At 36.6% G+C, this 27,134-nt stretch overlaps 1 protein-coding gene across 1 annotated transcript in view; it reads right to left on the reverse strand.

Annotated features, from left to right (window-relative positions):
- usta (uronyl 2-sulfotransferase a) overlaps nt 1-27,134 on the reverse strand; it is a 215,609-nt gene that overhangs the window by 58,055 nt on the left and 130,420 nt on the right. The window contains exon 3 of the mRNA XM_088933854.1: nt 11,502-11,657. Coding sequence (XP_088789980.1) covers nt 11,502-11,657 — 156 coding nt within the window. The remainder of the gene's footprint in view (nt 1-11,501; nt 11,658-27,134) is intronic.

Below are 27,134 nucleotides of genomic sequence, written 5' to 3' on the forward strand. Positions count from 1 at the left end.
TGGATTTGTATACCCAGTGATATCAGAGCTACCTACCCTAAGTGCAATTAAATCTAAACTCAAAACCTTTCTTTTCAGAAAGGCTGTTATTTAGTGTCTGTATCTGCTTTATTTTCTAACTTCAGTAGTGCTTCTAACTGCTTGTCTTTCTTATATGTATTTACTTTGTAATTTATGGTCCTTATAACTGTTTTGACACCTACTGTATTGCTTTGAGATGATTGGATACATATGGGCACATGCTATATGAAAAAAAGTTTATTATTGTTATAGAGAAACATGATCAGATTTTGACTCAGATGATTCAGAAAATAAAAGCTCTAAAGTATACTGGTTTGTCACTCTTCTCACACCCTCTTTGCTAAATGGCTTTGCATACTGATCTGATCAATCTGTACCTATTTTCTGTGCTTTCCCTATTCTGTTAGATTTATAATTATTCTGATTCTTCTCATTCTCGAATTGAGTCATTTCTAAATACCCGTTTTCACTGTTAACATGTTGCACCAACTCTGCAACAAAATATACACTTCCCTCACCCTGACAGCTACTGAGTCCTAAGTTCATCCTACTACCAAAATTGAATAAAAAATCTTTAAATGTCTATATTTATGTCTTTATTTAGTGGCTTCATCACCACTAAATTACTAGGTTAAGTTGCTTTCTTGGAAAAATATATTTTATATGATGCAAAAAATCAGACTTGCTTTAACAAAATATATTTACAAATGCTTTCCCCTGGCAATCTACCAGGTCATCTTCCCACCTCTATGACTAAAATGCAAAAGACGAATGGCTTAAGCGACACTGAAAAAATTTCAGTGCCGTCTTCTCCGCTTTAAAGGGTTCCCTCCTCGTAGAAGAATTTTCACCTCAAATGTTTGCCCTCAAACTAACAAGCAGAAACAAACTAACAATACAAAATGAATCTGCAAGAATAGCAATTACATACGTTTAAAAAGTACTTGCAAGATCACAGTAATACACTGTTTTATTAAAAATAACACTCTATGGGCACTATATTGATGGATGCTGCCCACTAACCCCCTTTTCTGAAAACTTCACAGGGGGCAATGTCACCCCTGTGACCTCCCAGCTGTGTCACACCTAATTCACAGCTGGATATAATTTTATCTTGCCTCGTGAAACCGAAAATCCAGATATTTGTCAATATATTTACTAAAATTATCCGTGACATTAGTCTCACTGTGTTAATCACACCGTGCACTCTGGGGCTCATTCAATTTTCACACTACCAGTATAATATTCAGCCTTCTGAATGGCTGGATCTGTAGAATTTAAGTTCTATACTGTTCAGACTTTTATCAATTTTAAACTGTGTATTACAGTATGTAATATATTAAATATATTGTTTTTATTTACAAAAACAAAGTTACTCTGACATATTAAACAAAATATTATTATATTGTGACTTGTTTTAAATGCGATATGCTTCTTTCAGGTTTACTTCCACATTAAAATAATTTATAGTTTGCCTTAATGCAAATTTCAGCAGAGTAAATTTTGATTATAAAAATGTTTCACATAGTGTATTGTAATGGCTTTAAAACCATACAGTATCATACTGTATACACAGTATATTTATATGGTATACAATTACACTATAGTTCATTGACCTGTGTACGCTACTGTTCCGGTATGCTGTATGCTATGGAATGACTTCAAGTGATTCACATGTGTGGCACGTAGGGAGATGAGAAAGCACTGCTTAAAAAGATTGGGAGATTAAAGATTGGGAGAAAAAAGGCCTGTGTATGATTTTTTTTCTCAATGCAGTATATAGTCTAACAGTATGATTTAACGATATGCAATACAAACTATTCCACGAATAAATAAAAATGCATGTTCAATTTACTGTAACCCCAAAAAACCACTTCACACAAAACACATGTATAACAATTGCAGTATTAGGCTATAAACAGATAAACAATAGCAATTATATTTGCCATTGTATTAACAGTTACAACAGATACAAATCTTAACACAAATTTGTGTAAAACAGAAGCTTTTAACCCTACTTCACACCTGCATGTCAAGATCACGGTGTGCCCTGTGGGTGTTTCATTTGGATTATACTAGAAATGAGTCCCAGAAGCATATCGTCCAAGGTGTCTTAAATTATTTTGTAAAAATCCAACCTTTGTTTGGATGAGAAAATTGGTACCTTCTGAGAAGTCGTGTACTGCTTGCAAAGTATCTGATTTTGACAAAATTTAAAGAGCTAATTTAAAAGAATTTAAAATCTGTCTGCCTGACTGTATTGCAGCTTACTTCACTGAGCTGTTCGGACACCTATGTAGATATCCTATCTAAAGTTAAATTCTGCTTCTTTCATGGCTTTGTTATGCGAAATGTTTCTGACCCTTGCTAAACTCCGAGTTCTTGACTGATTTGACTTTCTATACAGATGCAGGCATTCAAAATGCATGGTACAAACCCGTACGCAGGCAACTACCCACATAATAGAAGAACATTCCAATGTTAATGCAACACTGAAGATATTATTAATATTTCGGGTGTTAATAACATGTGTTTACAAAGAAAATGGAATACAGTAATACTACCAGCTATATAAATACATATACAGTATTTAGATCCTTGAATTAATATAGTTATAATTTCTTTAGATACGCGATTCCATATTATATTCCCTATTAATCAAATTCTAAAAGTATGCTTTTGTTTACTACGATAACAAGCGTATTCGCAGAAAAGTTTAAAACATTATGACTTTTCACAAAGTATATAAACTTAATATGGTCAGAAGGAGCACGTTTCCAAAATAACCACATGTAAGACTTTGATGTTTAAAATTTTTAGGAAGAAAGTGGAATATTGGTGTGTATTTTTTCTTTAAACTAACAATACCAGCCATATACAGTTTACATAATATGTTTATGTTCCTAAATTAATATCGTTTATGAGCATGTGAAAGGCATGGTGAATCTGAGATTCTCAAAACTTACTTTGTATGATTGGAAACAAATACATGATAGGATCTTTGATGCATAAAATATTTCTGCATAATTAAAATATTTATGATAAAGGTGGTAGGTTGTGTACTTTTGTCCAACTGAGCAATCTTGATTTTATCAAATATACCGACTTTTTAATGTTTAATGATTAACATGCTGTAATACATAGTATAAAATCATTCAAAGTCTAAAGAGTATACAACTTAAATTCCTAAATTCTTCTTAAATACAAGCTTAATTGGAAAAAGATTGTCCTTCAGCAGTGACTGGGATTTAAAACCATCCGTTTCTGGCGACAGCTCAAGTGCTGTACATGAGAGGTTAAGCTTTATTAGCTCCACCTGGTGCTGATTCCGGATACTATTATAATAACTGCAGTCTTATACGGTATGACGCGATATGATGTGTTATAATGCGTTGTGATGCGACACGCCCACTGCATTTTATTGCAGCGTAGCCCACTCGTTTTGAATGGCTGCATCTGTATGTCTCATTTAGCTGAAAAAGAAAAAGAAGACATTCTGCAGTTAATCTTATTGGTATTTGATTTAAATAATAATAATAAAAATAATAAAACCACTAACATCGGCTGCTGCTGTTTATAGCCTCTCATTAACCTACAAATGCGCTAAATCCTGTGATACTGCATCCCTTTGAATTTGTAGCGGCGAGGCTTATTAAAGTACAGGAATTAAGTTTTCTGCTCCCTTGCCAGTCCCTCTCTCCTTCATCTCAGTGGTGCTTGATACAGAGAGGCCATTCCATTTGGTTCACAATTAAGGTGTTTTTCTAGCTGATAGAGTGTCCTGATAAGGAACAACTCCCAAACCTGAGATGACAAATGGTCATCTCTGGCGCCTTAAAGTCTGAGATTCCAAGGGAGAGTTTGATTCAAAGTTTGTTTACAACTCTAAGGTCAGAGGGCATGGTTACTCATCATCAGCCAATCAGGAACTGGTAGGGCAGGTTAACCCCATGTGGGTCTCTGATGCCCATGAAACTTTCAACCAATGAACGACCTGCATTTCCTCCAGGTAAAACAGGCAACACAGAGCGCCTGTAGAACAGTTCCCAGGAGCAGGACATTCTCCCAGCGCGCCTGCTGGACTTTCAGCCTCAGGGCTCCTCCTGAACATCCTCAGACTCAGCCCAGACCACCACGTAATGGCCAGTGTGTCCGAGTAGCAGGACTTTCCTTTGTTCTAAGAGTCAAGAATGGAGGTTGCCAACGAGTAACCAAAGGATCCACCCGAGGTTAGCCAGCAGCAAGCCTCGTGAACCCAATCTGAAGCTAAGGATTCAGGACTAGCGCTTCATCAGGAACGAACCGGTCTTCTTCCTGACCTGCTGGGACCTGCAGTCACTTTTCTCCTGTGCACAAACTCTGCTAGTTTCAGCCAACACTAATTAGCTGGTCTTCAGAGAGCATCAGCAGCGCATCGTTCCAGGAATCTCTCCCACTTCTCTCCAGCCGCAACAGAACTGCTTGGCACCGAGCCAGAGAGTGCAGATTGGACAGCAACAAGCTTTCCACTGCTTCTTTGTGTCTGCAGGAGATCTGATTCCACAGATTGGATGAGTATTCAACATTCTGCATTACAGCTCAAGAATTCAATTGTTATCCCAACCAGTTGATATCAATTTAATTCCTATGAATGATGTACTTGTTTTGAGTATCTAGTGTAGAAGTTGTAACCAATTTCATTTACGAAACGGTCTAAATGAATGATATATTGAACGTATGTCCCTCTTGGTATTTGTAACTCTTCGTGACTGAATACCTTTTGTATTCTGCTAACCCTCACGATAAGATCTGTTATGTTTATATGCACATTTTATGTATTAATAAATGTATACAATTGGTTTAATTTGCCATTGCACTTCAAAGTTATATCAGAAAGAAAATAAAAATGGTTGTAAAGTGCTCCAAAGCCTTCTCAGACAAGAACCGAGAGTTAGCTGCAAAGGAAAGTAAAGATTTATACCATGCCAAAAAAGGAAGAAAAGAAACAATGTTTCGGCTGTGGAGCCTCCTTCAAGTGTGAAGAACGGAGAGTTCAATTCAATTGCAGCCTAAACCTTTCCCCACACTTCTCCCCCACTTTGATTAGATAAGACACAAAGAAAGCACTTGGAAAGCACTGAAAGCACTCCAAGGGACAATTTGTGAAAAGCATAACTTGCGTTTTTGGCTGTGATTAAACACACATCTTTTCGCAAGCTTCAATTCATGTTTCAGTGGCCTTTTTAATACTACTTTATTATTCTAGATTATAATTATAATATATATATACAATTTTATTTAAAGGCTTGTTTTTACCCCTGCCATTGACAGTATCAACGTTTGCAAACATATATTATAATATATAATTATTAATAATATCTTCTGTTTTGCATTTAAATTGGAACGTTTCTATAAGTATAAATCCACCAGTCCATCCATTTTGTAACTGCTTTATCCAGGGCAGGTAGGGGTGCGACCTACAGTATTATGTTACAATTTTAAGTTTTTAAGAGACTTCAGAATGCTTTGACCGTAACTTAAAAAAATGTAACATAATGTGTGTGTCGTGAAAAAGCTATTGAGCACAGAACATCTTTCCTCCAGTCAAAAAAAATCCATATGTTGTTTATTCTTATCTACAGAAAGAATTTCTCAGGTTTACGGAGAGGCTAAACCCAATGGGTCAATTGCAACGAACTTACTTGGCGTAACGCTAGATCACATTAGAAGGCTCCCAAATGTAGTGGAAATAATATCATCACTACGTACTGAATTTACACGATGCATCTGTCGCTTGGAAAATTATTGCGATATTTAACTCAAATTGCATAATAGTCATACCACATTTAATAATAATAATGAAGTTTATTAATACGTGTGTATTAATAAAAGTGTCATTTATGAATAATTACGTTTAATGTCAATCATTATTACTAGCTGTGAATTTTACGATATCCTAGGGAGTGAAGGGAACAGAACTTAAGCAAATAGTTATATAAATGGAGTGTGAACCTTAAATGTGTTCTTTAAAATATGGGAGTCAACTAAATAGATTTGTTAAATATTTTATTGTGGTTATCAGAGGAAAGCAGGGATAATGAGGAAATAGATGGTACATGTCTTTTTTAATGATTTAGCAATAGTAATGTGTTCGCTTGTTCGTCCCGAGTGTCTCGTTAAACAAAGGAAATTAAAGCTGCAATAGTACAGTATTATTCAGCTTTAAACGTGCAGCTGCAGTTCTCATTTGTTTCGTGACTAATAGCAATTGAGTGTCTCATTAATAACTACGTAACCTCATCCGGTAAATTGTAGCCTAAATGCAGTTCTTAAGTTAAAAACTAACATTAGTTTGTTAGAAAATTTAGTTGAATAATGAATGACTTTGGACAGGCTGTAAGCTCAAAGTATTATCTTGGTCCACTTTCTTTGTAAACTTGCATGTGGCAGGTTGAGGGTTCGAATCCAGCTCCCAGCATGAGCTTTCTTTTGACATATAAACATTTCTTTGAAAAACTAAAATAGCAAATATTATGGACACTATATTGACATTTTTTATATTTCTAAATATCACAACATGTTCGAAGCTAAGTGATTTATTTATAACAACTAATAATTTCAAACTGCTTGTATTTTAAAATTGTATTTTGTTCAGGGTGATTTGTTTATTCACAACCTGCAATTTATTAAATGTCTATTTTTGAGACAGGGTGTTCCAGACCTCTGTTTAATTTCTGAAACTCACTCTGTATTCGCTGTTTTAACCTTTTGAATACATAAGTACTTGCATACTTTTAAGAATTTGATTAATAGGGAATATAATATGGATCGCATATCTAAAGAAATTAGTAACGATATTAATTTAAGGATCTAAATATATGTATTACAGGTATTACAGGCTGTTCAATCTGGTTACCAGGGACTGACCTGAGGCGGGAGCAGTGAGGCACAAGCCCAGGTGAATCCAAAAGCGCAACAATACATTTTAATTGTTTTTAGAGTTTCATCTACACAAATACCACAGATTATTTTCAATTGTATTTCTGGGTGTTATGTCACACTTACAGATCCAGCCATTCAAAATGCGTGGAGAACGCTGCGTTAAAACACGGTAGGCATGGAGCATCATACCGCATTTTAATTGAATTATGATAATAGTATCCAAAAGCACCTTGTAAAACTGCCAGGTGGAGCTCATAAAGCTTAACGTCTCATGTACAGCATTTGAGCTGTTACCAGAAAACACCCGGTTCGAAATCCCGGTCACTGCAGAGGGACAATCTTTTTCCAATTAAGAATTTAAGTTGTATACTTTTAGACTTTTAATATATAAGATATATATATATATTTAGCTGCTTTTGTATCAGGGTATTACTTTTATATATCACAGTATTTAAATGTTAATTTCACATTTATGTTCTCATAGCGGGGTGCTGGGGACTCACCCACCCCCCCCGACAGACAAAGGTGAGAAAGGTGTTATAAATTCAATGGGATGCAGTGTTGCAGGGTTTAGTGCATTTGTAGGTTAATGAGAGGCTATGAACAGCAGCAGCCCATGTCGATGTTAGTGGTTTTATTATATTTATTATTATTTAAATTGAATTCCAAAAAGATTAACTGCAGAATGTCTTCTTTTTCTTTTTCATCTAAATGAGACATACAGATGCAGCCATTCAAAACGAGCGGGATATGCTGCGATAAAATGCAGTGGGCGTGTCGCATCACAACGCCTCATATTGCTTTATATTGAGTCATACCACAGTTATGATAACAGTATCCGGAATCACCACCAGATTGGGCTAATAAAGCTTAATCTCTCATGTACAGCATATGAGCTGTCACCATTAAACGCATGGTTTCAAATCCCAGTCACTGCTGAAGGACAATCTTTTTCCAATTAAGTTTGTATTTAAGAAGAATTTAAGAATTTAATTTGTATACTTTTTAGACTTTAAATAATTTTAAACTGTGTATTACAGCATGTTAATAATTAAACATTAAAAAGTTTGTATATTTTATAAAAGCAAGATTGCTCAGTTTGACAAAATTACACAACCTTCCACCTTCATCATAAATAATTTAATTATTCCTAAATATTTTACACATCAAAATCTTTAACTTGGTAACTTAGTGGGTTCTGGTTTTAACGTGCTTGTTCTAACATTATGAAGCTTATATTGTGTACTTCATAAAAAGTTATAATGTTTTATCCTTTTCTAAGAATATGTAGTAAGAACACCACTTGCTGTTATTGTAAAAAGATACATGTTGTAGTGATTTAACATCACTTGATAGTTATATTGTGTAACTATGCAGCTAAAATATCACAGGTGGACATTTCTGAAACATTTTGACATCCGTTTCTTTTTAAAAAAAATATATTGTCCTTGTAGTAGTAATGGACAAAGCACTGCACCCAATGGTTCAAAGTGTGATTAGAGTATTACTTTCGGTTTGTTTCTTATATAGTGAATACATAAAAATAGTCCGCTATTATAGCTTGTTGTTGGCTCTGGCGTGTATTTGTGTATCTGGATAAATTAAGTGCTGGTATTGTGATTAAGGATTTCTTTGCGAAATTCTTTGAGTTAAACAAAGGAAAATATATTTTGTTAAAGCAAGTCAGTTTTTTGCAACACATAAAAGACATCTTTTCAAGAAAGTTTACCCTTTGTCACTAATGAAACCACTAAAGACATAAATACAGAAATCTAAAGATTTTTTTATTCAATGTAGGTAGCAGGATGAACTGTCAGGTTAAGCTAAATTTATATTTTGTCGCAGAGTTGCTGCAAGTTATTAACAGTGCAAACAGGTATTTAGAAATGACTATTTCAAGAAGAAGATTTTCAGAATAATTATCAATCTAGCAGGATAGAGAAAGTAAAAAAATAGGTAGTTACATTGAACAGATTAGTATGCAAAGACATTTAGCAAAGGGTGTGAGAAGAGAGACAAACTGAGGAAAATCTGATCATGTTTTTCTATAACAATAATAAAAAACATTTCATATAGCACCTTTAAATGTGGCATCTCAAAGTAATATAGTAGGTGTAAAAACAGTTATAAGGACCACAGATTACAAAGTAAATACATATAAGAAAGACAAGCAGTTAGAAGTGCTACCAAAATTAGAAAATGAAGCAGATACAGACACTAAATAATTATTCTGAAAAGAAAGGCTTTGAGGTTAAATTAAAATGCTCTTAGGGTAGGTGACTCTGATATCACTGGGGATACAAACCCAGAGCTCTGGGGTGCAGCTAGAGAAGGTCCTGTTACCCACAGAATGTAGATGTTCTTGAGGACAGCTAGAAGACTGTCAGATGGACAAAGGTTGCAAGGTGGGGAGTAGACAGATAATAAGCCAGGTAGGTATTGAATGAGGATGAGGATTTTGAAGTTGACTCGAAACCTGATAGGAAGACAGTACAAGGACTTGAAGACAGGCGTAATGCATCCCGATCAGGATTCTGGCTGTCAAATTCTGAACATATTGGTGATTGCTCAGTGTGGATTTAATTATCCCAGTGAACAGGATGTGCATTTATTAATTCTAGAAAAAAGCCCTTCTTGATTTCTCTAGTTCCTAGTTTCTCTGGTTCCCTTTAAAATAAACTATTATTCTACAATGAAGAGTACTACATGGCCATTATTTACATCTGATATTTTGTGATTAACCAAATTATCACAAGCAGTTTTTGAGGACTTAAGTGTTGGCTGAGTTATTGCAGGATGTAAGACTAGAGATGTAGGTAGGAAAAAGATAATTTGGGGAAAGCTGAGGAATACACTGATAACAAGATCACTTCCTTATAGGGTTAAGCATACTTCTGAAAAAAAATGACAGTAGATGTTATAGACTGCAGAGGAAGATGATTAAGTTAACAGACTGTATGTTTACATAGATACTGAAATGAGGATTGTATTTTAGATTTTGTGTAGTTCCTAACATTGAACTGTGTGTTGGATGCACATGAATTGAAGGAATAGGCAAACATAAATGATGCTGATCCACAGAGCCAGCATCTTAAGATGTTTATATTTAGAGGCAATTTGTTTAAATAACTAACTAGGTATGGATACTGATGTGCAAGAGAGGTGGAAAGGCTGTTTCCTTAAGCCAGCACTATAAAATAATTTATCCTCAGTGAGATTCTGCCATCTCATAGTGGGTTTCTAACACTGTGTATAATTCCATCCACACAGTGCCTTTACTTCCAACCATTTTCTAATCTCTTTATCCAGTACAGAGGATTTGGATCCCATCCCAGCAAGCAACAGACACAAGGCAGAATACACCCTGGACATAGAGCCAGTCCATCAAAGGACAGACAAACAGACACAAACACACACACACCAGGGCCAGTTTTCCCATAAGTCAATTAACCTACCAGTATGTTTTGGACTGGGAGTGAAAATCATATCACAATATATGGAGAAAACCCATGGAACCCAGGGAGAACATGCACACTCCACACACACAGGATAACAGGAACTGAACCTAGGTTCCCAGTGCTGCAAGGTAGCAATGCTAACCACTTCACCACCATTAGAAATGGATGGATAGCTTAGTTGTCTTTCTAGTTATATTTAGACTTATATTTATTTTTAAAAATGAAATAAAAAATTCCTGCCTAACTCAAACATTGCATGACTTTAAAATCTGTAAAAAATGGTTTACGTAGCCTTGCAAATGCACTCACACTATAGGATATACAGTCAACGCACCACAGGTGTCACAGTTACTATACATGTCAAACCAGTTGCTTTCCGTTGCAGCGCTTTTATGCTCAGCTACTAAAATTTCCCTTTAATTGTAAAATTCCATATAAATATTCAATATTAAGCAGATTAAAACATGCACAGTAAAGAGATTAAATGATGAAATCGTTTTACTAACAACCAATGCACCATGAGTGCCACCTGTTGGTCATTTTGGCCAGCCAATCACGTACTGCGGTATGGCGCACTGATCTGCAGATCATTTCTTGTAGTACGGGCTTTTACCATGCATTTTGAATGGCTGCATTTGTACTAAGAGATGGACACACCTCCAGCTGGTCTCAAAACATTAATTGATTCATAACTTTATCTGATGAAGTGCACGCTGCATTGTGAAAAGGTAGGTTGCCTGATGTGATGAATTATATTTTATGAGTGAAGGACACTGTTCACAGAAACCTATTGAAACCTTAATAAGAACACAAGAAAGGTTACAAATGAGAAGAGGACATTCAGTCCATGTACAGTAACTCATTTGGATCCAGGGATCCTGATCTGGCCATTTCTTGAAAAAGACATGCTTCTGGTGTCAACAAAGTAGCTGGGTAGCTTGTTCCACATTACTCCCACATTAGTGTGCATGATGTTCTCATTTCTTTTTCTCATTTAAAACAAAATTACAATGTTTTCATAGGTAAGAAGAGACTAGGACTTAAGAAAGTTTTACATCTCAAAAAATGAATTAAAATAGCAAGCACAGACTCTGTTCTTACCTGTTCATGCTTGGTCAGCCTGGTTTTGTTATGGATGTCAGAGGAGACCAAATTAAACTGGTGTCTCTCTGACAGAATGCGCAACAGCAGGACTACAGTGCGACTGCCACACTTCCCAACTCGATTATACACTACTTGGCTTGGGAATGGTAAGACCTAAACCAAAAAAGAACACAGACATGTTAGTAAACTCTGTTAATTCCCCATCTAAACTATTTCCAATACTCAGACTTCTTGGAATTTAAAATTGTTTGCCATTTACAAGTATTTAAATATTAGTTCAGGTGGGTTGCTGCGTCAGCATGCGTAGGCTGCAAAGGAGCAAGTAAAAGGTTTATTCCATGCTGAAAAGAGAAGACAGGAAACACAACTTTTCAGCTGTGGAGCCCTTCTCAGGTGTCAGGTGGGTATCTGCGTCAGCATGCGTAAGCTGCAAAGGACAAGTGATAGGTTTATGCAAGGCTGAAAAGTGAACAAAGAAAACACAACTTTTCAGCTGTGGAGCCTTCTTTGGGTGTGAAAGGCTCCACCCACACCCGAAGAAAGCTCCACAGCCGAAATGTTGTTTTATTCTCTTTTCAGTATTTTAATATTAGACACAGGTAAAATACAAGAGGTGTTTAAGAGAACAGCTTTTGATAACAAATGACATCAAAATGCTTTAAATTTTTTGCTGGAAATTAATTATTAACTTCAGGAAAATAACAGAGTTGATATCTAAATAGTTGATGCTGCAATAGAGACACTGGTGTAGCGGCAAGGCTTATTATTAATACAGGAATTAAGTTTGCTGCTCCCTTGCCAGTCCTTCTCTCCCTCATCTCAGTGGTGCTCCCAAGGTTGAGATTCTCCAGCCTCCCTAATAAATGGTAATCTCTGGCGCCTTACTGTCTGGGAGATTCCTTGGGAGAGTCTCATCCCAGGTTGTTTACAACCCTAATGTCAGAGAGCATTGTTACTCATCCTTCACCTCGATCAGCCAATCAGGAACTGGTAGGGCAGGGTAAACCCACGTGGGTCTCGAATGCCCGTGAAACTTTCAACCAATGAACGACTGTAGTTCCTCCAGATAAAAGATGATGGCTTCTCCAGGACATTCTCAGACTCAGCTCGGACAATCACGTGACAGCCAGTGTGTCCGAGTGCCAGGAATTTACTTTGTTCTAAGAGTCGAGACCGGAGGACACGCAGTCACTTTCCATGTGCACAAACTCTCGCTAGTTCAGCCAGGACTAACTAGCCGGTCTTCAGAGAGCCCAGTCAGCGTGACGCAGCAGAAATCTCTCCCTCCTTCTCCCACACCTCACGGCGGACCAGGACTGAATGCCGGGACTGGATGCATACTTTTAGAATTTGATTAAAAGGGAATATAATATGGAATCGCGTATCTAAAGAAATTAATAACGATATAATTATATTCATGTACCGCAACACAAGCCGGAATCCAGCCGGAGCCATGACTTTTTTTTAACAAACATTTCTTTGAAAAAATAAAACGTTTCCCTGGGTCAGAGATTAAATAAAACTTCACTCTCACCAAACAAATTTATATTTCTAAATATCACAACATGATCGAATTTAAGTCATTTTAATAACCAGGAATAGTCACCTATGCGTTACAATATAAACATTTATATTGATTTAAATCGCGTTTTGATTTAAATCGCAAACGCGTGTTTAAATATATGTGTTTTTTGATTCACAATCAGACGAATGCAACATAAATTGATATCTTTGTCTTCTAAGTATCTTAATAAACTTTCAGCATAGCTTTCTCCCCGTTTAGATGTATTTTTCTTGGGATCTTGGGATCAAACGTGGAAAGATTAGATTGTAATCGTTTTTATTTTTTAAATACATTTTAGAAAAGTGTAATCTATACTAAAAAGCTGTACACCACCTGCTATAAAGATACATATTGTAATACTTTTGGGTTCGGATAGGACGGACACAAGAACTCAGACTTGCGGAGTTAAAGCAAGTTAAAGCCTAGATTTTATATATCATCTTTAAAAGTGGAATCTCAAAGCAATACAGTAAGTGTAAAAACAGTTAAAAGGACCACAGAGTAAAAAGTAAATACCCAACACTGATTGTACCCATCTGTCATGCTAATAAGGCACCTTGAATTGAATTGAATTGAGAGAGGGGGGGGGGAGGGCGAGCGAGAGAGCACAGCCAGGACAGGCAAATAACACACTCCACAGACATTCACAACAGCGACATATCATAAAACATTTGCACATATTGTTAAATTGTTACTTGTTTTTCAGGAAGTTAAAAAAACACTTGAATTACTTATCCAGTCTCTCGAAATAAAATTATTTTTCAAGCAATGCAACTAACGTCGGGCAACGTGTTTTTTTTAATCCAACATTGACAGCCACATCTTAAATCTTGTCAGTCAGCTCTTTTTTCTCTATTTGAATTGTTGCGATTCAAACAACTTGGGATAACAAGTGGTCTCAAAGTCACCGAGCTCACAGAGCTTCAACAACATATGGCAATTTCCTTAGTCCTTCCTTAGTCTTCCTGAAATTGTCAGATTATGAGTGAATAAAAGCATTTTATTGAAAACACGTTTGCGTTTGTTTGGGAGCTATACTATATATTTTTCATATGTAAGATATAATGATGTGTTCCTGCTTACACATCCCACGACTTTAAAAGCTAGAAAAACAGGTTTCGATTCACATTATCTGGCGAGCCTTGTTTTGTCAAAGGACAGCACACTTTTCACTTACTGCAATATTATGGACACTCAATTGACTTTTAAAAAAAAAAACTTTTTTTTTGACAGCTGGTACAGCACCCCACCGCGCCCACGCGCCAGCATTATATTCTCATGTACGGGTAGAATATGTTCATTGTCTTCCAATGAAAGAAGGGTTCCTTTCGCCATAGTCGGGAGACATTAGAAGCTTGCCACGCCCGGACTGTTACACCAACGCATTAGCATGTTAAAGCGATTTCATTGAGGAGCCTAGCTTTCTTAACTAGTAAGTACTGTACTTACTGGGTTTTGGAGGGGGGGAGGTGTCTTTCGCTGGAAATCTCGCCCCCTTCTACTTTGAAAATACCTGTGAAACTGGTTTAATTCGTCACAGCCAGCATTCCCGCAGAGAGGGGGGTTGTACTTGCAGTGCATCGGTATAGATGGGAAAGCCAGAGCCGACCGCTACGCCACCCCCGTGTTTGGGGATGTTTATCATTCTCAGTGCATAACAAGGAAGATTAATAAACATAAACATAATCTCATGGTTAAGTAGTCAAGTCTAGCCATGTGTGAGTCTAGTCTCACAGAGCTTCAACAACAGATGACAACTTGTGAGTTCGATTAAGAATGAATAAAAGCATTTCATTAATAACGCGTTTGCGTTTGTCTGGGTGCTGACAAAGTAAAAATTACTTTTTGACAATGAAGAACTGTGTATGTGTCTCTCTCTCTGCTGGCGTTTGTAATCGTTTTTATTTTTAAATACATTTTAGCAAAGTAATGTACCATAAAAGTATTGTGAGACATATTTGGGTTAACATGTTCAGTGTTCAGTGTGTGGTAATTTGTTTGGTGCGAGTGAAGTTTTATTTAATCTCTGACCCAGGGAAAAGTGTGGTGTGGACGGCTGAGGAGAGAATGCAGGCTCGGAATGCAGGTTTGCGCTGTGTCCGTTATTCTTTTTGTCTTCTTCTGGCTTGATCGGATAGTTCTTGTTTTTGTTTTATCAATAAAGTTTGATAATCGGCCAGTGAAAGCTCTGTTGTCCTTCACATGAATGCCTGAAACATTGTACTGAACCCAGGATTTTACAATATTTTTTCTTTAGAATACCAATAACAGCAACATACAGTTTACATAATATGTTGATGTTCCAAAATTAATATCTTTTATGACCTTTATGACCTTCGTTATGCTCTTTGTTAATGTCTAAGCCGGAACACATCATTATATCTCATTTTGTATTTCTTTAAAAAAAAAAAAAAAAATCGTTTGCCCAGCCTAACAGTATTGTTGTTATTGTTTTTATCCTGTAAAGCGCTTTGAGGAGCCACCTTTAAAGGCGCCATATACAATAAAGTTCATTATTATTACTATTGTTAAATTGCTGGACAGAGAGGTGAACATTATTACGTAGAAGACAAAGATAGCGATTTATGTTGCATTGTGCATTGTGCTGCTGTAATACAGTTTTAAATAATTAAAAGTCTAAACAGTATCAGCTTTATTTATGGGTTTTAAATAAAGGCGATTTAAACGCGATTTAAATCAATATAAATGTTTATATTGTAACGCATAGGTGACTATTCATTGTTATTAAAATGACTTAAATTCGATCATGTTGTGATATTTAGAAATATAAATTTGTTTGGTGCGAGTGAAGTTTTATTTAATCTCTGACCCAGGGAAACGTTTTATTTTTTCAAAGAAATGTCTGTAAAAAAAAAGTCATGGCTCCGGCTGGATTCCGGCTTGTGTTGCGGTACATGAATATAATTATATCGTTATTAATTTCTTTAGATACGCGATTCCATATTATATTCCCTTTTAATCAAATTCTAAAAGTATGCTTGTTGACTCTGGTATCACGTTAGTTAAAGACTTCGATGCTTAAAATGTTTACACGAACACGTATTGAGCAGTATTTCTCGCATTGTGAACATATGTACACAGCGGTCCCACAGGGTGTAGGGCGCAAAAACAAAGTGCTACATAATTAATAATATGTTCCGTGTCATATTAACATTTGAATATTCTTTTTTACAAGTGTAAAACGAGGCAATACACAACGTGTCTCCTCTATAACTCTTCAGTTTACAGAGGAATTCCGCCAGAGCCTCACAACTTTGTCCAGTAATACTCTTCTTGTGTCTAATTTTTAGTTAAGCGGGATTTGAGCTACAGACCATAACAAAAAACAGGATTCACTTTTTTCTTCACCCACAGTGATTCGGGTGTTAGTAAAACGTGTTTACAAAGAAAGTGGAATACAGTAATACTACCTGCTATATAGATACATATATTTAGATATTTAGATCCTTAAATTAATATCATTATTAATTTCTTTAGATACGTGATTCCATATTATATTCCCTATTATAGAACGGATAATTCCGGTCTTGAAATCTGATTGGCTGACACGCTTTCGAAGCCGTGCTATATTCTCTGATATACGCACACCTTGGAATTTTGACTTTTTACTGTGTGATAAAAAAATTTTAAAGACTACTTCTTAGCGTAGATAAAAAAGCTTGGATTCTCATGTATCCGATACACGTATCTTTTTCTGCTGTCTTGGTTGCGCTCTTGAGGATCCTTGTGATATTTTGAGCTCTTGTTGAATGATAATTGTCACATAGTTTAAATCATTTTCATTCTTGGAAATTATGAAACGCTCGGTTAAAAGCAAGGGAGATTATGTCTGTTACAGTGGACATAAAAACGAGAGTTCACTGCGGCATTATTGAAAACCCAATTTTAACAACAAATCGCTGGCGTTATATCCTAGAAGACCCTGAGACCAGGACCAGTAGGAGCGCTCCCGCAGCGAAAAAGAAATTGCCTGACGAACTAGGGATTGGACAGTTTTTCAGTGCTTGTACGATCGATGGAAATGATCAAATAAATGTGCTAAAGAAATAAACAAAAAACAAGTAATTTATTCCTTTATCACATTGGCTAGCTAATGTCCTGTTCTTGTTAGTTACTTATGGCTGTGTTTCTGCGTTGCGTAGCAAAGAGGGACTATATTCTCAAGCGGAGGAACGTAAACAGCTTAATTTTCGTGTTAAATACATATTTAAAATTAAAATTCATTCTATACAGCAATCGCATATTTGGGGACCGTTTTATAAAAGCAATAAGGCACTCGAGGCCTGTGCTATATCATGGATATAGTCAAAGTTAAAAGGGTTGCCGGCCCTCTGCATAGCGTCGGGCCTAACAACACCTTTTAACTGTTACTATATCCACGATATACAGTAGCACGACCTCTTATGCCTTATTGCTTAAATAATTCGATTTTGAAGAGTATGAGTTTCTTTTACTGCGCTAACGAGCGCAAGTATTCATGGAAAATGGTAATCACTTAACTCACTTTGAAAGTTTTGTGATATTTAGAAAGACCAACAAATTCAATATAGTGTCGATAATATTTAGTCAGTAATAATATCAGTAGCAGTGTGAAATTATTTGTTGTTATTAATAAATAACTTAGCTTCGAACATGTTGTGATATTTAGAAATATAAAAAATGTTAATATACAGTAGTGTCCATAATATTTGCTATTTTAGTTTTTCAAAGAAATGTCTCAATATCATAACATGTTCGAAGCTAAGTCATTTATTAATAACAATGAATCATTTCAAACTGCTACTGTACTGTCAGTACTGCCATTACTGATAATAAATATTATTGACACTATATTGAATTTGTTGGTATTTCTAAATATCATAAACAATGTTCAAAGTTCACATCCTTGCAAAACAATCATTACGTTCTCATCCAGTCTAAGGTTTGATGTTTTTTTATTTTGAAACCGTGATCTTGACAAACTCGTTCAGAGTGCTCTACATTACAAACTTTCTTCGCAAAATTCTTTAAGTTAAACAAACGAAGGAAGAAGGGCTATTTTTGCAATTGGCACTCCAAGATTCTGACTGATTTAATTCCCCTCATTTAGCTGAAACAGATAAAGAAAGCATGCAGTAGTTACAGTAAGGGAACAAGTAATAGGTTTATTCCATGCTGAAAAGAGAAGAGTTAAAATACAACGTTTTGGCCTCTTCAGATATTAGCTCATCAGTATAGTACACGTTTATCTGTACCATTTGTCGTGACATACAACTTTACTATACCTTTTGTAAGGAGACAGACTATGGCCAAAATCAAGAAGACTCTCACACCAAATAATGAAGATGAAAAGAAACGGGAAGTCAACAAGAGACAGCTTGGAAAACTGACTGAAAACTCCAGCTGAATCCCCAGATTTAAATCCAATAGAGATGGTATGGCATTCCCGACTCAAACAAGTGTTGTATAGTGATACAGAGATGCGTAATGTCATCCCCATTAAACAATGTGCTTATCATGCAAATCCTGCTAAACTAAAAATCAGACACAAGAAGAGAATTATTGGACAATGTTGGGAGGCTCTGGCGGAATTTCTCTGTAAACTGAAGGGTTATAGAGGAGACACATTATGTATCATCTCTTTTTACACTTGTAAAAGAGAACATTCCAATGTTAATGGAACACAGAAGATAATATTACTAATGAAGCGCTTTCAGGCTTACGTGGGTATGCGCTCTATACCGCTGGGGGATTGAACCCAAGCCTCTGGCATCACTCAGGAGGGAACCAGCCAGTTGAGCTAAAGAGAGATCTCCTCTTAGCCCGGTGGATCAGGTCCCTGCTATTCACAGGGAATGGCAGTGACATCACCGCACTGGTTCACACAACCTGTATTACAATAACCTTTTAAATCTTAAGCTGTTAACTCTACTTCAAACCTGCATTTCAAGACCACAGTTTCTAAATAAAAAAACATCAAACCTTTGATTGGATGAGAACGTCATGATTGTTTCACAAGGATGTGAAACATGACAATTTCTTACAGTTACCATCAGGATCACTATTATAGCTTATTGTGAACCTCTTCTTATATTTGTAAAAACATTCCAATTTAAATGCATTATATTTTAATAATATATTATTAATAACATTGAAACAAATTCATGATATGCGCTGGGCGAATGCGCTATATTAATGTAGGGCTTTCGGGCTCACGTGGGTTTGCGCCTTACACCCTGCGGTACTGCTGTGTACATACAGTACGAAGATGTTGTGATATTTAAAAATATAAAAATGTCAATATAGTGTCCAAAATATTTGCTATTTTAGTTTTTGAAAAGAAATGTTTATTTGTTAAAATAAAACTCATGGCGATAGCTGGATTTGAACACCCAACCTTAGCCTTATAAGTCAGTCACTTAAGCTATCACGTCACAGACACGCACTAAACAGTGAAACAGAAGTACACATATCAATGGAAAGTCTTATACTACTGTTTGTGCAACAGTACATGAATATAATTACATTGTTATTAATTTCTTTAGATACGCAATTCCATATTATATTTCCTATTAATCAAATTCTAAAAGTATGCTTTTGTTTACTCCGATAACGAGCATATTCGCAGAAAAGGTTAAAACGATCAATTTTCAGAAAGTATATAAACGTACAGTAATATGGTCAGAAGGAGCACGTAAAAATGTTTCCGAAATAACCACATGTAAGACTTTGATGCTTAAAATGTTTAGGGAGAAATGGAATACTGGTGTGTATTTTTTCTTTAAACTACCAAGACCAGCCATATACAGTACAGTTTACATACAGTAATATGTTTATGTTCCTAAATTAATATATTTTATGAGCATGTGAAAGGCATGGTGAAACGAATGTGTGATCGGATCAACGAAATGCTATGGTGTTACTTTTTGTCAATGAAAAACTAGTCTTTTCGTTTACTAAGACAGTTACAAAGAATGTGGACCAGGGTAATACTTTGAGTTTACAGCTTGTCCAAGGTCATTCATTTTTAATACTTTTAGTAATATCTTCTGTAAAGACTGATGCATAAAATATTTCTGCATAATTAAAATATTTATGATAAAGGTGGTAGGTTGTGTACTTTTGTCCAACTGAGCAAACTTGCTTTCATAAAATATACCAACTTTTTAATGTATAATGATTCACATGCTGTAATACACAGTTTAAATTTAAAGTCTAAAGAGTATACAACTTAAATTCTTAATTGAATAAAGATTGTCCTTCAGCAGTGATCGGGATTTGAAATCGGGTGTTTTCTGGTGACAGCTCAAATGCTGTATAGGAGAGCTTAAGCTTTATTAGCTCCACCAGCCAGTTTTACAAGGTGATTCCGGATACTATTTACATAATCTAATTTGCATATGGTAAACTACAGTATGACGCGAAATGATGCGACATGCCCACCGCGTTGTACTGCAGCATACCAGGCTCGTTTAGAATGGTTACATCTGTATAATTATATTGTTACAGCTTTAGGTGACTGAGAGGTGCCTCTTAGATTTTAGATAAAGTTTGTGACACAAGATTAAACGGATTAAGCAGAGAGGATGTTTGCTAAGGTTTGGGGGGGTCCCTTCAGCTAAAAAAAAAAACAATTGTAAAGTTTACCTTAGTAGTTCAGGTGGGTAGCTGCGTCAGCATGCGTAGGCTGCAAAGGAACAAGTAATAGGTTTATTCCATGCTGAAAAAAAGAAGAAAGAGAACACAACGTTTCGGCTGTGGAGCCTTCTTCAGGTGTGAGGCTTCTTCAGGCTCATACCTGAAGAAGGCTCCATGGCCGAAACGTTGTGTTCTCTTTCTTCTTTTTTTCAGCATGGAATAAACCTATTACTTGTTCCTTTGAAGTTTACCTTAGTATCCTTAGCTAAGATGATTATCAATGAGCAGTACAGAAACACACAATATAAGATTATGTTAAGAGCACAACAAGTGGAACAAAAGAGAGAAAAGAGTAGAGAGTCTGGAGGAGTTGGGACTTGAAGCTTGTGCCAGGCAAGAGCCCCTACTTCATGATCATCCAAACCAAACCTTACTGGAGCTAAGTATTTGAACCTTGCTAGAGAGAGCATGCTATTCTGTGTTTTTAGGGAACGTGGGCTTCCTGAGTAAAAGATACCTCAGTTAGAAATGTCTTTCCTGCTCTGGGTGTATTTTTATGGATAGGAATATATGCTCCCATTTATTTTGTGGCATCCGGGGTGCAGAGAGAGAGATTTAACTCCAAGTTGTATCGCACTCTTAATGCCTACAGGGGCCAAATAAGAGATAAAAAAGGAAGCTTATCTCATATTTGACCTCTGTAGGCATTAACTTGACTTCAATCACACAGATCTTAAGAAAGTCCTCCATAAATTCTACCAATATGTTAACTTTGCAACCAGAGGGGTGACTTCATTTATACAAATATCCCTGATGCATACAAGGCTGCCCCCCGCCCCCACCTTGGCTACTCTGAACACATTTCTGTGACGCTTATTTCAACATACAGACCACTGCTCAAACGTGCCAAATAGGTTTTGAAATAGATCAGGGTATGGCCAAAGGGAGCCACCTCAGCATTACAAGACTGCTTTAAGCACACAGACTGGAATATGTTCAGGGAGGCCGCTACCTATGAAAACCATATCAATCTAGAGGAGTGTGCAGCAACTGTGTCTTGCTACATCAGCAAGTGCATAATGTCACTGTCTCTAAATCTAGTATTACACGGGCCAACCAGACGCCATGGCTGACTGCAGAGGCCCGTGCATTGCTAAGAACTCACAATGCAGCATTCAGATCAGTTGACAAGGAAGCCCTTAGGACCTAACTTGTCTCATGCCATCAGGGAGGCAAAGTACAACTATGCACGGAAGGTTCACCATCACTTTTTGGACACCAGAGACGGCACGGCACATGTGGCAGGATATCCAGGCCATTACCGACTACAGGACTACTCCACATGCCAGTGACGGAGATGCCTCCCTTCCTGATGCGTTGAATAACTTCTATGCGCAATTTGAAACACTAAATAGTGACTGCGAGAAAGCCCATACCTCCTCCCGATGATCAAGTGCTTTGCCTGTCCTCAGCTGATGTGAGGAAGACACTAGCAAAAGTTAACCCATCTAAGGCTGCTGGACCTGACAATATACCTGGTCGCGTGCTCAAGGAATGTGCAGCTGATGTTTTTACAGACATTTTTAATATCTTCCTGTGCCAGGTGGTCAGCCCTGTATTTTTCAAGACCACCACAATTATACCAGTGCTAAAGAAGACTACTGTGTCCTGTCTCAATTACTATTGAGCCGTGGAACTCACACCAATTAACTGAAAAACTGAGCTTGCTGAATCTCGATGCCTCCCTCTGCAACTGGATTCTGGACTTTCTGACCAAGAGTCCTCAGACAGTCCGGACTCAAGTTCAAGTTCGCATTTATTTGTCATTTCAGCTATATACAAGTATAGAGTGGAACGAAAAATCATTCCTCCTGGTCCACGGTGCAAATACAGGCAGGACAGACAGGACACTGACATAGACATTGTAGACACATAGTGTAAAGTACAGATAGTGCAAATTACAAGACAATACATAATACAATATACACAACACGCTGGGGGGATTTAAACCCTGTTTCTAGAATTGGTGTGGGTGCAAGTAGATTCCAGGGTTTTGAGGAGCCTGACAGCCTGTGGGAAGAAGCTGTTACAGAGTCTGGTGGAGCTAGCCCATACACTGCGATATCTTTTCCCAGATGGTAGGAGGCAAAGAGTTTATGGGAAGGGTGGGAGGGGTCATCTACTATATCTACTATACTGGAGGTCCTGTGTAAGCAGAGTTTGTGATAGGTGACAGAAATGGAAGGGAGGGAGGTTCCAATGATCTTTTCAGCTGTTTCTACAATTCGTTGCAGGGTCTTGCGGTCTGAAGCACTGCAATTCCCAAACCAAACAGTGATACAGCTACTCAAGGTGCTCTCAATGGTGCTTCTGTAGAAAGTGGTAAGAATGGGCGGGGAAAGGTTTGCCTTCCTCAGTCGCCTCGGGAAACGCTGGTGCTTTCTTGGCTAGGGAGGTGGTATTGAGGGACCAAGTGAGGTCATTTGTAATGTGTACACCAAGAAACTTGGTGCTTCTAACTGTCTCCACAGGGGAGCCGTTGATGTACAGTAGGCTGGGCAAACGATTTTTAATTTTTTTAAAAATGAGATATAATGATGTGTTCCTGCTTAACTTAGACATTGCACGACTTTAAAACCAATAAAAACAGGTTTCGAGAGTTAAAAACCACTTTTTATGTGCGAAAAATGGGTGATTTTTCTTCCTCGTGATCAGCTCAGAATCTTTGTGTACGCTGTAAGGTTTTTACTTCTTAATTAAACATTTAAAATTCACGAATTTCATAAAGACAACACACGTTTCAAAGAGAAAAAAATCCCATTCTTTTCTCTTCCTGTTGTGTGAAACTGATAAGCAGGTCTTTTTTTCCCAATCAGAGGCTCTGAAAATAGCGTACCGCCCATTGCCCTCCGTCAGAGAGGGGCGCGGCACCGAGAGAGGGAGGAGGTGCGGAGCTCAGCAGTACAGAACGAACGTTCTGCTGCCTGGAGCGCTTACGGCACTAATCGCGTCTGCATTTATAACTTAGTTTTTAAAATTAATCAAGCAATATGAAGCATCTCTTTTTACTTCTGAGTCCCTTAATTATCATTAAACACAGCCTTGCTCACCACTTAGACTACTTTTTGATACCATCCTTAGACAAAGAAGAATCTTTCTAATGATATTACAAGTGGAAAGACTACAGATTTTAATCGTCATTAATTTTGTTATGTTATACATTTTAGAAACATTTCATCTATACAAACACCACAAAACTATTCTCGATTGTATTTCTGAATGTTATGTTACACTTAGTTCATTGTTTTAAATAAATCTAATTAAGAAAGTTAGGTGTTAGCATAAACTTTTAGTAATCAATAATTTAAATAATTTAAATTTAGCACTGTAATAAGTTGTTGCACTTTCCCCCGCATCTTGTAAAAATATATTTTCATTGTTCAAATATACATTAAATCTGACTATCATAAAATAAGTTAAATACAAAATTAAAGAAAAAATAGGGTAAAATATAATTCAAAATATTTTGCTAACAATGTTAACTGTTTATAAATAATAAAATGTATTAACTAAGGAGTAGGATGGCACAGTTGTTAGTATGCTTTTTGTTTTTGTTTCTTTTTCATAAATACAACAGTAGTACCTGATGTCTCGGTGGCTTTAAAAATTAAGCATGCAAACCTGTGAACTAGAAAGATAACTAAGACATCCATCCATTTCTAATGGTGGCAAAGTGGTTTGCATTGCTACCTTGCAGCACTAGGGCCCTAGGTTCAATTCCTTCAGTCCTGTGTGTGTGGGGTTTGCATGTTCTATCTGGGTTACATGGTTTTTCTCCATATGTGTGATATGACTCCCTCTCGCACTCCAAAACATACTGGTAAGTTAATTGGTTTATGGGAAAACTGGCCCTGGTGTGTGTGTGTTTGTGTCTGTCTGTCCTGTGATGGACTGGCGCTATGTCCAGGGTGTATTCTGCCTTGTGTCCATTGCTTACTGGGATAGGCTCCAAATCCTCTGTACTCAATAAAGAGATTAGAAAATGGATGGAAGTAAAGGCACTGTGTGAATGGAACTATACATTTAGAAACCCACTATGAAATGGCAGCATCTCACTGAGAATAAAATATTTTATAGTGCTGACTTAAGGAAACAGCCTTTCCACCTCTCTTGCACATCAGTATCCGTACCTAGTTATTAAACAAATTGCCTCTAAATATAAACATCTTAATATGCTGGCTCTGTGGATCAGCATCAGTTATGTTTGCCCATTCCTTCAATTCATGTGCAACCAACACACAGTTCAATGCTAGCAACTACACAAAATCTAAAATACAATCCTCATTTCAGTATCTATGTAAACATACAGTCTGTTAACTTCATCATCTTCATCAAAAGTATGCTTAACCCCATTAGGAAGTGTTCTTGTTATCAGTGTATTCCTCAACTTTCCCCAAATTATCTTTTTCCTACCAACATCTCTAGTCTTATATCCTGCAATAACTCAGCCAACACTTAAATCCCCAAAAGCTGCTTGCTTTAATTTCTTTAAATCACAAATATCACATGTAAATACTGGTCATGTAATACTCTGCATTGTGGAATAATAGTTTATTTTAAAGGGAACTAGAGAAACTAGGAACTAGAGAAATCAAGAAAGGCTTTTTTTTTCTAGAATTAATAAATGCACATCCTGTTCACTGGGGAAATTAAATCCACACTGAGCAATCTTCAATATGTTCAGAATATGACAGCGAAAATCCTGATAGGGATGCATTACGCCTGTCTTCAAGTCCTTGCACTGGCTTCCTATCAGGTTTCAAATCAAATTCAAAATCCTCATCCTCATTCAGTACCTATCTGGCTTATTATCTGTCTTCTCCCCACCTTTGTCCATCTGACTCTGGTCTTCTAGCTGTCCTCAAGAACATCTACATTCTGTGGGTGACAGGACCTTCTCTAGCTGCACCCCAGAGCTTGGGGTTTGTATCCCCAGTGATATCAGTCAAGTACCCTGAGTGCATTTAAATCTAACCTCAAAACCTTTCTTTTCAGACTTAGTGTCTGTATCTGCTTCATTTTCTAATTTTGGTAGCACCTCTAACTGCTTGTCTTTCTTATATGTATTTACTTTGTAATCTGTGGTCCTTATAACTGTTTTTACATCTACTGTATTGCTTTGGTATTTAGTTGATATATAAAATAAAGTTTTTTATTATTGTTACAGAGAAACATGATCAGATTTTCCCTGGTTCAGATAAAAAGATCTAAAGTATACTAGTTTGTCACTCTTCTCATTCCCTCTTTGCTAAACGGCTTTTCATACTAATCTGATCAATCTAACTGCCTATTTTCTGTGCTTTCTCTATCCTGCTAGATTTACAATTGTTCTGAAAATTTTCTTCTTGAAATGACTCATTTCTAAATACCTTTTTTCACTGTTAACATCTTGCAGCAACTCTGCGACAAAATATACACTTAGCTCAACCTGACAGTTCATCCTGCTACCAACATTGAATACAAAAAGATTTCTATATTTATGTCTTTATTTAGTGATTTCATTACTGACAAAGGCTAAACTTTCTTGGAAAAATGTCTTTTATGTGTTGCAGAAAAACTGACTTGCTTTAACAAAATATATTTACAAATCTTTTCACCTGGCAATCTACCTGAATGCCCAACTATCTGAGAAGCCCTCCATGAAACCATGTTTGCTATTAATTCATTTAGGGCTCACTGACAGAATTGCTGTTTTTCACGCACGCTAATTTTCTGATTCCTCACTCTGTTTCATGTTTAGAGATAGATAAGACTTTATTGATCGCGAAGGGAAATTGATGTACATGTTCATGTACATGATGAACACGTTTGCATGTTCTTTTGTAACATACACCTTTTTGCGATTTTATTGTATATCTTAGCAAGTGTTCCTGCATCCCTGTTCTGCACTATATATAGTCATGGCTTTTTTCTGTTTGCTTATTCAAAGTAACACCTGCTCCATTTCTAAAACGTTTTACACATGTGCATTTTTGTATTTTTTACACCTCTAGCACTTTAACGTCCTGAATTTTCATTTGCCTTAATTTGTAGAATGAATTTGAGTTTTAGCTTTAAAAAGCTTAAGTTTTCACTATCTTTTGTTTCTTGTCCTACAACTGTTATTATTTATCACCGAATTATTGTACTTGACATGACTTCATTCACCCTTTCCTGAATGTCTATGACAGGCAGAGATAGTGCTGTCTCTGGTGCGATCTTTTGCATTTGACATTTCACCATTTTAAACGATTTAAATCAGATTGCTCATAAATCACTTATTCTACATAAACACAGCATAATTGCCATCTGAAAATGTCCTCTTGTTCGTTTTGGAGACCTTTGATTTTAGATGTCAGAAAGGATTTATTTTCTCTGTATTTCTGTGT

Source organism: Atractosteus spatula, chromosome 2 (assembly GCF_055471065.1).
Source record: "Atractosteus spatula isolate fAtrSpa1 chromosome 2, fAtrSpa1.hap1, whole genome shotgun sequence".
Lineage (NCBI taxonomy): Eukaryota > Metazoa > Chordata > Actinopteri > Semionotiformes > Lepisosteidae > Atractosteus > Atractosteus spatula.